This window comes from Ambystoma mexicanum, chromosome 1p (assembly GCF_040938575.1).
Source record: "Ambystoma mexicanum isolate Mex_15411 chromosome 1p, UKY_AmexF1_1, whole genome shotgun sequence".
Classification (NCBI taxonomy): domain Eukaryota; kingdom Metazoa; phylum Chordata; class Amphibia; order Caudata; family Ambystomatidae; genus Ambystoma; species Ambystoma mexicanum.
The window spans coordinates 213,230,807-213,246,313 of record NC_090921.1 but is presented as its reverse complement, the minus strand read 5'-3'; the positions used below and the strand labels follow the sequence as shown (position 1 = coordinate 213,246,313).

At 44.7% G+C, this 15,507-nt stretch overlaps 1 protein-coding gene across 1 annotated transcript in view; it reads right to left on the bottom strand.

The window, feature by feature from the left end:
- LOC138567871 (hydroperoxide isomerase ALOXE3-like) overlaps positions 1 to 12,602 on the bottom strand; it is an 86,855-nt gene extending 74,253 nt beyond the window's left edge. The window contains exon 1 of the mRNA XM_069646367.1: positions 12,279 to 12,602. Within this exon, the coding sequence (XP_069502468.1) occupies positions 12,279 to 12,425 (147 nt within the window). The 5' untranslated portion in view covers positions 12,426 to 12,602. The remainder of the gene's footprint in view (positions 1 to 12,278) is intronic.
- Between the last annotated feature and the right edge of the window lie 2,905 nt (positions 12,603 to 15,507).

Below are 15,507 nucleotides of genomic sequence, written 5' to 3'. Positions count from 1 at the left end.
TAGTAGGTTCGTTCCCCCCACCCATCCACTGTATTTCATATTTCATTATGTATTTAATTGTTTCACATCCCCTTGTCCCCTCCCTGTGTGCACTTGTAAACAATTTACTTCCTGTATAAGCACCTAACATGCAAACAATAAATAATCACATTGATTGTGTGCATGTGCTGGAGTCTGGGGGTCCAGACATGCCATTTCTTTACTGTACATCTTTGATGGAAGTCTACTAAAAAAAAAAAAAAAAAAAAAAAAAAAAACAAAAAAAAAAAACACCATGCTTGCACCCCCAGCCCCGTAGCACATCACATACACACAATACCATTGTGTGCATCTGTCAGGCGCTGTGGGGCCCTTGAGACAAGCATGTTATTTATTTTTTTTCTTCTTCTTTTCTACAGGACATCTAGGATAGATGTCTAGTAAAAGATACCATACCAGTCCTCTGCGCCGGCAGCGCCTTACGTACAGAAGTAATCACATTGATTGTGTGCATGTGTGAGGATCTGGGGGTCCAGAAAGCAGGCATGTCATTGTTTTACTGGGCATCCATGATAGATGGGCAGTAAAGAAATGCCATGCCTGGCCTCGGCGCCTTACACGCACACTATTGATTGTGTGCCTGTGAGGTACTGGGGGCACTAGGAGTCATGCACATCATTTTTTACTGATATGCCCAGTGAAAAATGCCATAGCTGTCCCCTTGGATTCCAGTGCCACACACACACACACACACACACACACACATGAATGTGATTACGTGTGAGGCGGTTCTGCACCAAGCGACATGCATTACATTTGTTACAAAGCAAGCATGATAAGTGTCATGTGGCTAGCCTGGCATTTTAATTCAGCCAGTCTTACCGTTACTTACTGTTGCATGACATTTTGTATTTGGCATCTTTGATAAAGCAGGCATGATAAGTGTTATTATGTAGTTAGACTGGCATATTTTCACACTGCTGCATGCATTTTGGTAAAGCAAACAGGAGTATGTTGTGGGGGTATTGGTATATATATTTTCTCATAGTATCATTACTGGCATTATAAGCAAAGCAAACACGAGTATGTTCTTTTATGGGAATACTGACTGGGAGCAGGTGGTATGGAAATGTTTTTATACTTCCACATATTGTGGGCAAAGGCAACATAAAAATATATTGGAGAAATGCACAGTAACTCTACAAAACAAATTGCAAACTTAGCTTTTTTCTACACAATTTTCCAAAAAAGTGTTCTGTAAAATGCACCATTTTAGCCTATTATTTAAAAATATTTCTGGGGTGGGGGGGGGAGAGAACCCCCTTAATTGGTTCAGGCTACACACTATGTCGCCAAGACATATTTGGGGTGAATATTTACAACCCTCCAGTTAAAGAATTCACCAGCTACCACTGCATGGAGTGAGGCTAGGCGTGAAAGTAGGCAGTAGTTTGCCAATCCTACAGGTTTATTGGAATTCTGCATCAGTTACTTTGGCAGTAGAACTCTTTTCAGTGTATCATGCAAACAGGTCCGTAGGCACGGGCATTGCCAGGCATGGGCTAAATCCCTGCCACTTTGAGGCTTACAGGAAGGCAAGCCTGTGCCTCCCACGGCAAGGTTCTCACCTTATAACAGCAGCGGCAGCAGCATCAGCAACATACAGTGGCAGAGGACAAAAGCCTGCCAAAGCATTATCAATAGACCCCCTACAACTGTGTGGTCGCATGACCCTTCACATCTAGTGCTACCAGTCATTGTAGCCATGACAACAAAGTTGACTGTTGCAGGTCGCCCTGGTAGGGCGATCGAAAAGCACAGGGCTGGTGAGGGTGTCAAGCTCCCTGCACCTTCAAAGCTATGAAAAGGTGTTGGGTGCTTCAGGCACAGTGGGGGCTGGCAGCCTTACTGAGTCTTTATATTTGGGCATGGCACTCAGTAAATCGCCAAAGACAGGCAGCAGTGATTGTGCAATGTTTGGGTAATCAGTGGTGAAATGCGAAATTTAGCAACAGAAAATCAAAACCTCACAGAGCTCCCAGTTTCTCTGTCAAAGTACTACCTCTTTGAGCATAAACACAATTATGCTGAATAACTACTTTAATCCATTATGTCAGTTTCAATATTTTATGGGCTGTACTTTCTAATCGCATCACCAGGCTGCATGCTTGTGTTCATGACTCTCAAAAAGAAAATATCTTTATCAGAAGGAATTAGACTGTGCCTTTAAGTTTATAAATATAAACCAGAACACAAAACCTGCCATCCTGCCTTGCCACCCGTCTTGCCCACCTCAGGTTTTTAATCAGAGAAAAGGTGTGAACCACGGGCGGTTTTAGGATTTCTGCACACAACATGTGCAGCATATGATGTGCATGCCACATAAATTGTATATGCACTGACAATATTATAAGTGGCATCACAGATAAGGAAATCACTGGGAGTAAACTATCTGGTATACTCCAGAGCACAGTGAGATGCAAGTACCCGACTGTCTTCCTCTGTATTATGCCACCTTCTGAGGTAATCCTGATCTGATGCTATGTGTTATCCAACCTAGTTTGTCATGTTTCCGTTTTGTGTGTGCCATGAGGCCTGTGGCACGGTATATAAAAATTCAAATAAATAAATTGCAATTAGTCCAATGAGCGCTTCAAGAGACAGATAAGTGTTATGCAACATAGTAGTTTCTCTCAGAGAAGGTATTTAAGTATTTGGGAAAATCTGAAAGACTTCCCTGTACTACTGCACTGAAGGCGCTGTGTGACACAATGCGATGCCTATGGAGTTTGTCAGACTCCATAAACAAAAGAAACACAGAGGTAAAATTCACATTAAAATACATAAAAGAGTGGGAAAAAAGGTCTTGGTGATCTCTAAATTGGAGGGAATGGGAACACATTTCTGAGAATTCTCCCCAACACTCATGTTTGGTTTCCACAGGCTAAAATAATAATCTTTGAAGCGATGTGCTCAATCAATAAATAAACTAAATTAGCATGTGTATAAATCTGTGTAGAAACATTTTAAGAAAAGTGAGTGCAGGTTAAGTGCCCCTTCCAGAAGAGAAGAATGCACAGAAATGAATGTGACAATAAAAAACTCTTTTCGGTTTTGAAACCATGTTCAAACACCCACAAAATGAACATACCTCTCACCTCTCGAGTCCTAGGAAGGTCTAAACCAATGTTTTAGCGGGCTAGAGCACACTGAATTTCATGGAGGGCTACGGGGCATGTGTGGCTGTGAACTAAACGTGCAGGCTGTGCAACAAATGCCGGTGAATGGAGAGGTAAGAAATGAAACTGTGATAAAGTCACCTGCTTATACTGACTATCATGCATTATGTCAAGAAAGTGTGAAGTTCCACAAAAACCTTTTTCAGGTCAATCTTGCAGTGATCATTCAAATGAAGATGCCATTTTTAAAATGGTGGTTTACTTAGACAACTACATTTGTCTTGGGGGAATGCACATACAGGTATGCATCTGGACATGTGTGAGGCATTAAACAAATACTCGCATCACACAGCTTTTGTAGTTATAATGACTAAGCTTGCACCTTAATTGCCATCTATTAGTGACTTTAATCTTGGAGCATGGTCGCTGAAAGGATCTATTAACAGTGCCTTTGGCACAGTGTCATATCAGGCGCATGTCGCCGGTTGCACCTTTGTATCTATCGGATTTATAGAGTGGAAATCTATGCTGGGAAGCAGCAGAGCACTATGCGTAAGGGATGCTGTTCTCAGAAATGTGTTAATTCCCCTTCTACTTTAGAGACCCCCAGCTATTTTGGCTGGACTTTTTAATCTTTCAATTAATTTTAATGCGATTTATTCGAGTTTCTTTTGACTTTGGAGTCTGACAAACTCCATAGGCATCATCTTTACAATGTGACATAGCACCTTCAGTGCAGTGGCGCAGATTTCCCAAAGGTTTAAATACGGCCTCTTGGTGAAACTGTTTCCAAGAGCAGTAAAGTGAAATTGACTTTAGTTGCATTTTGTAACTTTCTAGACACAGCACACACTAGTTTACACTAGGGTGCTGGAGGGGTTACTAGTATCCCCTTTGTCTAGTTTTTCATGGAACATTTTTATGTTACCCTTTCTACAATTAATGTCTGGTGACAGTGGATTACTTTTTACTACCATTGTGTGTTTTTACCGCGGGCTGCATTTCACAGCCGTGGTAAGGCACCCATGGGTGCCCATTTTGTCAAAATGGCCCTGGTCTTTTTTCACCATCTCTTGTCGGAAAGGTCCTTCTTCAGATTTACTCTGTGCACCAAGGTTTGGTCCCTTTGTTCATTTTGTCTGTGGCGGGATTCACAAGTGAAGTCCGCCTCTGGCTCCAGTATGTCTGGCAGGGGCAGGAAGTGAGAGGTGCCGAAACTCAGTTTGGCTGGAATGAGATGGGAGAAACCTGTATAAAAGGCGATGCTTTTTGGCTTGGAAGGCAGGGTTGACCACTGGACGAAGGAATCCAAAGAGGAACTTAGAAGAGATGCCTGCTACAACTCCTGGACCGTTGGTTTGCCCGGTGAAGCCCTGCAGCTGTGCTGAAGCTCCGAATTCCCCTCAACTAGAGAAACCATGCAAGGATGACTTCTCCCTTCGAGTTGATGGGACCAATCAACTCCAAAGTAAGCCCGTCTGGACATCCTCTCGAAGCTGGTTGCATTTCCACTGCTGCTGCTGGAACCGAAGAGCCAGGGATAAGAACACCAGATCATGTGCATTGCTTTTATGTCAGAACTGTGCACTAGGAAGATCCTCCGTGCTTCCCTGTTGCAGGACTGACCAAGCCTGAGCCACCTCAGGGTGCTGGAACAGAGGCAAGGAAAGTCTGAAGTGGTATCGAAGAACCGCGGTGTTGCTATTTGCGGTCAGACGTGAGGAGCTGAAACACTAAAGAACCACAGAGTTGAAGTTTTCCCATGGCTGCTGCCGACCTTCCCATTGCAGAGCAGGAGTCCCCAGACATCCTCCCTCTTGTCCCCACGACTGAGGCACAGGAACAGCTGTACAGGAACAGAAGCCAGCTGGACCCATTTCTTCTAACCAGAGGTACTGTAAAGTCTAAGAGAACTTAACTCTTGTTGGGTAGCTTTACTTGCTCTCGTTTGAGACCTGTCTTGGTTAGCTTGCAGAGTTGCCAAAGCTTTGCCCTTCACATGCCTCCCAGCTTGTGGCCCTTCAAGTGTTCTATTTTCTACAAACATTTCTAAAGACATTGTGCAAGACTTTTTAACCTACCTGCAAAGATCTTCAGCTCCCCTTGACATTGTACAATTAACATTGTCTGTCCTGGCTCCCTGAGAGACTCTTCCCACCTTTGACTCTGCTTTATTTTCCCCAGGAAAGGGGAAAGGGTTAACTTCTTTGCCATTAGTAACCACGGGGGTTATTGCACCTGAAGATGGCTGATCCGGAGACTTCCTTCTTACATGCTGGTAATGCCGCTCTGCTGATTGGTTACTTGCCACTAAAACCACCAATCAGCGCAACTGTTTGGAAAGTGCAGTCCACATGCACAACTCTAGCAATTGATGTGCTTTGCATTTTCGAGCTGCACACTTCAATTATTGAATTGCACAACCCGCTTTCGGAATCGATGCCATAGATAACCATGAATATGGCCGTCATCTGATCCGGAGACTTCCTTTGTACATGCCGAGGATGCCGCGCTGCCAATTGGTTACTTGCCACTAGAACCACCAATCAGCCAGCCTCGGCAACAAAGGCCTCGCAACTAAGGCTACTCCTGGGAGGCGGGAGAAGTGGAGAACGACGGATCTCTGCCAGGTGACTTTTCACTCGTGACTGTGCATCAATCTCTGTGTTCCATTGTACAAGCGCTGTACTAACCAGTCTATCCGGAACGTGATGTAGCCAAAGACTCTTACGGCTGTTTTTGCTCCTCACTGCGGTGTGCCGATTACTCAAAACCACCACACCACAAGCCCACTGGTCTTGAGGCCCGCCACCCTAGCTCTCAAAAGTTTATCACCTTTGTATGAATTATCTGACAACATTGTTTAAGATCCCGTACTGTGGAATTGAAATGTTCTCCGCACTATAAAGCTCCCAGTGTAGATTAAGGCATCGTCTTTACGCCGAATTTGGTCACCATGCCCATTACATTTGTGTTTCATTTATGCCTATCAGCCTATGCTATCCATGTCTTACTAACTACTAAGTAGTGCCTGTGAATTTATGTTACACCCGGCGATTTACGACCGTTTATAGTACATTGGTATTTCGCAGAGGCGTTGCTAGGGGGGGGCTAAGGGGGATATAGCCCCTGGTCTTTTGGTTGTAGCCCCAGATAGAATCTCAGGAGCTACAACCAAAAGGCTAGCTAGCCGCCAGTCCCAACAGTTCCGACATTAGCACAGCCCCAGGTCATTTCCAGACCTAGCAACACCCCTGGGATTTTGCTCCAAGAAAAACATTCCTATTATCCATCGTGTTCTGATCGGCATTGTGTGGTGCCTGCGATTTATCTGCCGGCTAGCTATCGCCGCACCAATGACTTGTTCCTTTTCCAGCACAGGTGAACGCTAAACTTCCCCACATGAAAGATCCAATTTATCCCCACGTCGCTCGCACAATGATCCTGTAGAAATAGTCCTTGTGTTGTTCATCCCTGAGCCAGCACCAACGTAATGCATAATGCAGAGGCTCCTAGCATTGTCATTTGTTAGCATGAACACATTCTATGTTATAGACAATAGCACACCCTGCGCAGGAGGCCCAGTCATCCCACTGACTAACAGCCTTGCCAGATAGGGATGCCACCCTCACCACCCCCTCCCTTGTCCTACCCAGTTTTTACCCAACCCGCCCTTCCAGCCTATCATGACCCAGAGGATTACACTAGGCACCAAGTACAGCAACATTTCAGAAACTGCTACAGCCTCCCCCATTAAGACTCAGCCAACCGTAGCATACTATTTCCCCCCCAGCAATAATGTGGTATATTACGCTAAACCCAGCACCAAATTCTCATCACACCGAACCCCCACCCTCCAAACTCGAACTGGCCATCTCCATCCCACCTCTCCCATTTCAAGGTTGGCCCAACAATCCTATAGACCAAAGTCATGCATATCCAATCCATTAATAAAAACTAATGTGCCTAGGGCTACACCCCAATCCAAAAAAGCCTTGCCACAACGGAACACTGCGACTGAACAACATACTCATAGACTGTATAGCCTTAGTCCTCAGTCCATTCGCAGGCCAGCCCACAGACTCCGCACAGTATAAATGCTGCGCTACTAAACGCACGGTCACTTTGAGCGCATGCCATCGAGATTCACGATCGCATTACAGAACTAGACATACTAGTTATTACTGAAACCTGGCTGCACCAAGCCTCGGGCCCGCTATTAGCTCTAGCCATACCGCCAGGTTAGAACATCTTTAGGACAGACAGAATAAATGCTCAAGGAGGTGGAGTGGCAATAATAGCAAAAACTAGCCTACACCCGAGACACTTCCCACTGGACCCGAATGTTACGAACTACTCATCAAATTAACTACCAGCCCCAAAACCTCTAATCATCTACAGAGCATCCAACAACATCACCCTGAACTGGATATACCTCTGCTCCTTACGTCTTACCTCAAACCCAGCACTAGGTTTATAGTCTTCGGCGACATCAATCTAGGTTTTAATGAAAAAACATGATCATAAAGCGAATGCTTTCCGCAGCACTGACAGGCATTAACTTTACCCTTTTAGTTAACACCCCAACTCATGACAAAGGCAGAGCAATAGACTGGATGCTTTCTCGTATACTATAATATCTTTTTTTGTTTTATTGGTTACTCATATTTAAACCTTAAACATTAGTTCATTACTCCATTATTAAGTTCATTTTCATTCAGTAGAAACATATCCAAAGTTTGTTCCGTAAATTGCATCTTGTCCCATCAATTGGCCGAAGGTAATTACATAGTTATTTAAATAAGTCTAGTTTGTCTCCTTAGAATTATCTCAAAGTCCAGTACTGTCTTCCTCCTGGCCCAGGTTTAATAATTCAAAAAAATGTTAATGCATCAAGGGTTCTGCCGACTTTATCAACGGTCAGGAGCCGTTCCCAATATTCTTCTTCAGTCTCCTCAGTGATGTTACTAGTATAACTACCCATGTAGTTTTCCCTTTCCGATGTCAAAGCCGGGCAGGCTAACATTACATGTCTGATAGTTTCAAGTTGGTCTTTGATTTTTGCAGAACCCACAGTATGCAGTTGATTTTTCTATTATATCAATAGACCATCACACCAGTCACCTGGTCAGACCTCCACCTCGTTAGCATTACTTTAGCCAGTAAAGATAAGAACCTCCCTTCACCCATCATAATGGACTCCCGTTGAGACTAGAAATATTTAGAATCTATCTATTGACAACCTCACCCCTATTCTGAAAGAAGCGCTTGCCGCCAACACCATCCCAAGTGACTCCCACACCTGCCTTGTGGACCACTATTCTAATTGCCTCAAAACGCCCAAGCCCCTCTTAAAACAAAAATACAACGACCAGACAAGCGTACCAACTTCTGGTTCAATGAACTTGTGATTCAGGTGTAATAAAAGATCCCTGGAACACATCCATGAAAAAAATATATATAACACTGACCTCCGCCAAAGCTGTTCTTGAAACTAACCAAACATACAAAGCTACCATTATAGCACATAAAGCCAATGCCCTGAACACCCGCAGTAGCAATGCTGCCTCAAATGCCAAAGAGCTCTTGGCAGTACTCAGAATTGGAAAACCCCATCCCATTATCCACGCCAGTCAACTCCAGCAAGGAATGGTGAACCACCATTCCGAATGCTCTAGCTGCAAAAATACAAGTGCTGCAAGATAAAATCTCCTCCTCCAAAAGAAAACTCCTAGCTAACAAAAAACTCCCCCACCAACAATAAACAGAACTAGTGATAATGAAAACACCCAATTCCACTTGTACCTGGTTAGCCAAGACCAAGTGCTGGACACCATCTCCAAATTAAAGCACTCCAACTGCAAAGGAGATAGCTTCCCAGCTCACCTAGTAAAATTGTGTGCCCCCACGCTTACACCCATCACCTAATAGCACTAATACCGTTCCTACCAGTATCAAGGAAGCCTGGGTGACCCGCTCCTTAAATTTTTATTTAAAAAAAATTAAAAACCCTTGGACCCGACAGTCCCCACGAATTACCGCCCCATAACCACGCTTCCCTTCTTACTGAAAATAATTGATAAAATAGCCTATTCTCAAATTCAAGCCCACCTCGAACAAAACAACCTCCTTGGAGCTAGACAATCCAGTTTTCGGCCCAGCCACAGTACCGAAACGGCACTCCTGGACCTGAAAATCCAGATGGAATCCTAAGAGACGCTGGCAAACTCTGTATACTATTACTCTTAGACAAGTCAGCCGCATTTGATCTTGTTGATCACGACAAACTATGTGTCACCGTGACTAACGACTTGAACCCACTGTATGGGTCAAATCATGTCTTGCGGACCGCTCCTCCCAAGTTAACATCGGTAAGGAAGCGGTAGACCCCCATCCCAGTACCTCTAGGTGTACCGCAAGGATCCTGCCCGTCACCAACCTTTTACAATGCTTATATAAAACTATTATTAGCAGCTCTGGATGATATGGGTGTCAACTACACGAATTTCGCTGATGACACAGATCCTCATCCCCATCACGGGCAATCATGACCAGGACACAATTATGATTAACAAAATCTATGCAGTAATTCAAAACTGGATGGCAATTAACAGCCTGTGCCTCAATGATGCGAAAACGGAGATACTCATTGTGGGCTTCCTAGCCAAAATCAAGGCCCTCCTCCCTAACTACTCCTCAATCTCCATCGATGGTAGTATCATACCAGTCCTCAAGAGGGTCAAAATCTTAGGTGTCTACTTAAGACACAAACTTAACAATGAATAAACAGGTGAATGCACTCTCGTCGGCTACTTCCTATACATCCAAATCGATTGCCTTAAGTAGACAATTCCTCACACCGCAAAACTGCACCACTCTGGCCCGAGCTCATATTATCAAAGCTAGATTACTGTAATGTACTATTTATAGGCACCTCAAATGCCAAGATGGCCAAACTACAACTGTTGCAAAACAAAGCTCTGCGAGCAGCCATTGGACTAAAAAAGTAAAAAACGGACCTCATCTCTCCTACCAGACAGGAAGCCCATTGGTTACATAGAAAAAAAGCTAGAGTCATATACAAAACACTGTCACCCACAAATGCAGCAACAAAAGGCTCCCATTTATCTCAACAACGTTGTCACCCTCAATAAGAACTCGAGATTACTAAGAATGCACAACTCTGTTCCATGCTATAAATATTCAGGAGCAGGGGTGAGGGGGTTATGTTCCCCGCAATGGCTCCTAAAACCTGAACACACTCCCAGTAGACCTAAGAAACGAACCTTCACACCAACGCTTCAAGAAATAATTAAAAACTTGGTTTTTCAATACATTTTAGACCTTAGTCTAGCACAGATAAGATGAGGGCTGCCCCATCCATCAGCACTGTTCTTCCTTGTGTTATGCTCTACTTGCTTTATCGACCTGCTGTATACTGTAACGGTCATGAAGCGCAAACTCTGCTTGTTTCCTATGTGCAAATGTATTGTTGTTTCGATTGCTTTTTCACTATGTGCATTCATGCAAGATGTCTAACTATGCCGTAACACCCTCGGGTTTGGACTTATTATGTTATAAATAAAATATTTCAGAAGTACTTACCTGTTTGTGAATTATTTGCTAACCTTCGTTTTATTCCTCTATTCCATCTTTGACTCGAAACTCAGTATTGCTCTAAATTTAGTAGTGATAATAAATCAATGTCTACAGTTTCCTAGCTATTTGAGTCACCTAGCGGTGTAGGAAGTGTTGGTGTGCCATCCATTTTAGAGAAACTAAGAGTGTGTTTTGAAGTGTATTTTAATTGTTACATATTTTGCTCCCTTCCGAGGAAGGCTTATACAACTGACTGTGAAATAAATTAATAATTGTTTTATCAACAAATCTTGAGTGTAAGTGTGTATTTGAATAACTGCTACTGTGAAACTGTCACAACATTACTGCTCACATTGACCCCACTTGAGATAAGCCTGGCTGCTCAGCCACACTACCAACCTGTGTAGTGCAGACTTATACCAAAGGTTGGGTCCCTATTGCCAGGAGGTCAAGGTTATTGTAGTGCACCCAAAGGGTACTGCATCCAGTCTTGTCTAACAGACACCTAGTACAGGTAGCTGGAATAGGTAGGGGAATCATGTGAGAAAGGGGTCCGGAGGTGGAAAGTGCTCTGGAAGACACGGGTAAGAGAGACAAGACACAAAACAGGAGGTGGAAATATAGCAGACCAAAAAGGAGGAGAAAGAGAGAGAGAATGGAATGGTGAAAACCAAAAGGGAGTGAAGGAGAAAGTGAACGACAGAGGGTAAGACACTGGTGTGGGTCCACCTGTAAAAGTGTTCCTTCAATGGGGTTTTGTCATGAACACTGCTCTATGGTAAAGCCAAAGTCTTAACCGATTAACTCAGCTGTTAGGTGGCCCCGGCCTCGAGTGATTAGCATCTTGGTGGAACTAAGTAACCTCTGGACTGGGGGTAAAGATGCATCTAATGGGCCAATGGAAGATGCAATAGCTTCCCGGGTTCAGAGAATCGGGGTGAGGCAGTCACTGGTGCAAAGGGTTTAAAGGCCCACTCACTACAAAACTGCCATCCAGCCCTCCCCTCCACCCCCAAATGCTGAGGCTGGCTCCGACCCTGTCCGTAGGCCACCCATGCACATCACCACCGGCAACTAAACTGCGATGGTAGGTCCTTGAAATGATTTCAAGCTCTCGCAAGTCCTGCGATATTACCGAATGTAATGGCCCTCGCTTTGTGGATTCTGTGGTGTGGACGAGCTGAACCGGGCGCAGCGGGATTTCATCGTGCAACTCTCAGCAGCATATGCATTAACCATGGAGCTATCTCACCAGAATCCAACGTGGATGTTTCAGGTGCGAGCACATTAAACCACTAAAATGTCTGCCAGGAAACCGTACCTAGACATTTCAGCTGAGCAGCAGGCGCAGTATCCCACTGGCCTATCTTAAATGCTAACCTCATACAACCTCGCGCTTGCCCAATTCTGACAGCAATCAAGAGATGCAGACTTGCTTGTGCCGACTTTTTCGTGGTAGTCAGGCGGGTGTGGTCGCACATGCGCTCGCCCTAATCTCGTCGACCCCCTCCCCGTACTCACAGCGCACGCATTGAAGTCCCTGCCGAAGTTGTTGAGCGGCACCTTGGCGCTCTCGCCTCGCTCCCCCACCAGGGTGATTGAGATGTTGTCCATGGTCCCGGCCATCAGGAAGGAGCCGGTAGCCACCGTCGCCGTGTACAGCGCCATCACGGGGCTTGCAGGTGGGTGTTCTCACGGGACGAGCTGCGAAACTCAGGCCAGGCGCCTCCGCGATGCACATTATGACGGGGAGGGAAGGGGGAAGGCCTACACGCCGTTGCCCAACGTAGCTGCACGGCACTGGCCCAGTGCCACATCCCATCAAGCGCTCCAGACGTTTTAACTAACAACTCGCCAACTGCAGAAACTATAGGCAGAGGCTTCCGACGAAAAACGGAGGTGCTCGTTTGCCAAAAGGTTGGGGGTATGGAGGAGGGGCATGCCTTTGTCGTTGGTGTGACCGTCATGATTTGAGGGTTGTGGGGAAAGGAATGCAGTCTTCCTACAAATCATGTTGGAACAAGCTGTGTAAAAAAGCGCAAATTCAAAGCACCCATTAGTTATTACGCATGCTAAAGTAGGGTCCATACACATATACCATAACAATCACTGGCAAAGCCAATAGTTTTGTCTGAAGTAAAGTGACTGTGAATGCGTTCTGTTGGCAAGATGTTATGCTGCACCAACTCACAGTGGTCACAGAACACCGAGGCTTGCCTGGTGGTTGGTGCATTGTGCACCCACCTGGGTGAAGCAGACTTTAAACTCCACAGGAAAAGGTAACCAGAGAAGCAGGGCAGTTTCTAGCCAACTTTGTGCCCAGGGTGAAAACATCAGAATGCCCCATCCTCTCCCCCTGACTGGCATACTTCATTCCCAAACTACACCTCTGTTGTGTGACAAAACCCCTCCTCAGTATGAATAAATAATTGCTATATAAATTAAGCTGGTTTCATTACATTGTAATTCAAGTACTTTACAGAAGATTTCTAATGTGAAAACACAGCTTTTGTTGCCCAAGTAAATAGTTTTTCTGCCACCTGTTCTTAGGGAAGGCCTTGCTTGAATGCAGTTTCAAACTGTCGGTACTGGCACACTGTGGTTGAACAGCATACTGGGGTCTGAGGGCCCACTGACCTGGCGCTGTGTTGCAGGTGTTCGGTTTGTACCACCTCACTTGTATCTCGCAAGGGGCAATACTAGACTAACCATATGAATTATTTTCTGATAGGTTATCATTCCAAGATGGACAGTCTGGTACACTCTTATTGTACTCTTTCAAAATACCTCTCTGAGAGTGGGAAAGGGGACAAATAGCACCAATGAGGATTCCTGTATGCTTTGCATTAAATCACAGAGCATTTCTGGACTATAACAGTGATCAGAGATTTATACATTTGATTTAAAAAGTCTGTGATAAAAAGGATTGTATGTGTGACTCTGGAAATTCATAACTGATGCATGGCTTGGTGCTCACATCATGTTCACAATACTCACCCTAACATTAACATTTTTGTAACCATGAACCATAAATGCTGATTTGGACAGCTTACCTTTTTGGATGCGAGTATAAAATGGCTGCAACATCAACCACTCAAATGGGGTACAAGGGCTCTTTTGTCTTCTTGTTCCTGAAGAATCTTAGAGAAGGAAGGGCTGGGTCTCAGTATGGGCATGCCCAACTCCAATACAGAAACATCTTTAGGGAATGATATCTACATAGGGCAGGATACCGCACAAAAGAGTCCCAATAAACAATGCACAGAAAGGCTACAGAGAAAGGAAAGTACCTCTTTCAAACTTTAGCCTGACCAGTAATAAGATGAGGAAGGGTTTTAAACAAAATTGTCTTCTAATGCATGGTAAAGGGTCCAGGGTTCCTCCGTCACTACCTCCTCACTATTACATAGGCCTCAGGGTTATTTCGTCAAAAAAGAGCAGGCCCATGCTTTATCTAAGAGAGCTGGCATTAGCATCTCTTAGTGCTGGCCTGGCTGCAGCTAGTGCTAATCATGGTGTGGCAGGGTAGAAAGGGCGTTTGGCTCGTGGATTTACAATTTGAGGCCACTTCTTTGATTGCTTTATGTGTTTAAGTGTGAGCAAAGTATGGCATGCTCGTCAGAGCCACACAAAACATCCCAGTGTGCTCTTGTTTGGACATTGGGCACATCAGACAAAAACAGGTGTGTGTGTATATGTATATATATATATATATATATATATATATATATATATACATAAACAATTACCCAATCCATGATGGAAACGGGAAGAAGTTAACGGGATGCACTCCCAAGAACAATAGAGAAAGCCAAGGTGACTCTCTACACTGAGGCAAAAACACCAAAGTACATCCAGACTGACATACTTTTATTTTAAAGTCAGCATGGCAAGGAAAAAGGAACAGAAAACGACGCGTTTCGCGGTACACAAACCGTTTGGTCACGTAAAATATATATAGTAGTGGCCGTGTAGTTATAGTTAAGTTGCTGTTTCCATAGGAAGAGCACTTTTTGGGTGGCTTATAACTTCGCTCTGCCTGGACGAATCCTCACAAAACTGTGCAAAGTATATGGCCCACTCTAAATTATTTTGCAAAGTTTGGTGAGGTTTGGTCCAGGGGGGGCAAAGTTATAGGGGGGGTCAGGGGCGTTGCTAGGGGGGGGGGCTAAGGGGGCTATAGCCCCTGATCTTTTGGTTATAGCCCCGGATAGAATCTCAGGAGCTGCAGCCAAAAGACTAGCTAGCCCCGAGTCCTGACAGTTCCAACATCAGCTTAGACCCAGGTCTTTTCCAGACCTAGCAACTCCCCTGGGGGGGGTCCCAAAATATCTTTTTTTCACATAGACTGAATGGGGAAAAAACTTTGCTCACGCCTACAGCCCAAACCGCTGGACGGATTTTCACCAAATATGTGGCAGGAGCAGCGGCTTGGTCCTGAAAGCGTGCTTTTGTAAATTTGGTGAAAATCCGTCCAGTAGTTTTAAAAAAAATGACCAAAAAGTAGGTCACAAAAAATTAGTGATATCTATGTCCGCCTCACGGACACACTTCCCTGTTCGCTCCGCGGACAGGGTCCTGATTGGCTGGGTGATCCGCGTCATGTCCGCGGACATTCGACGTACTCGCTAATTGGGTGGTTGAGAGTGTGTGGTGCGTCAGATTTTCTGGCCACGCCCGCCATCTTGTATCTGCGGACATCCGCAGACAGCGTAGTGAAACTTGGTGGAAAAATACTATTTAGTCAAGT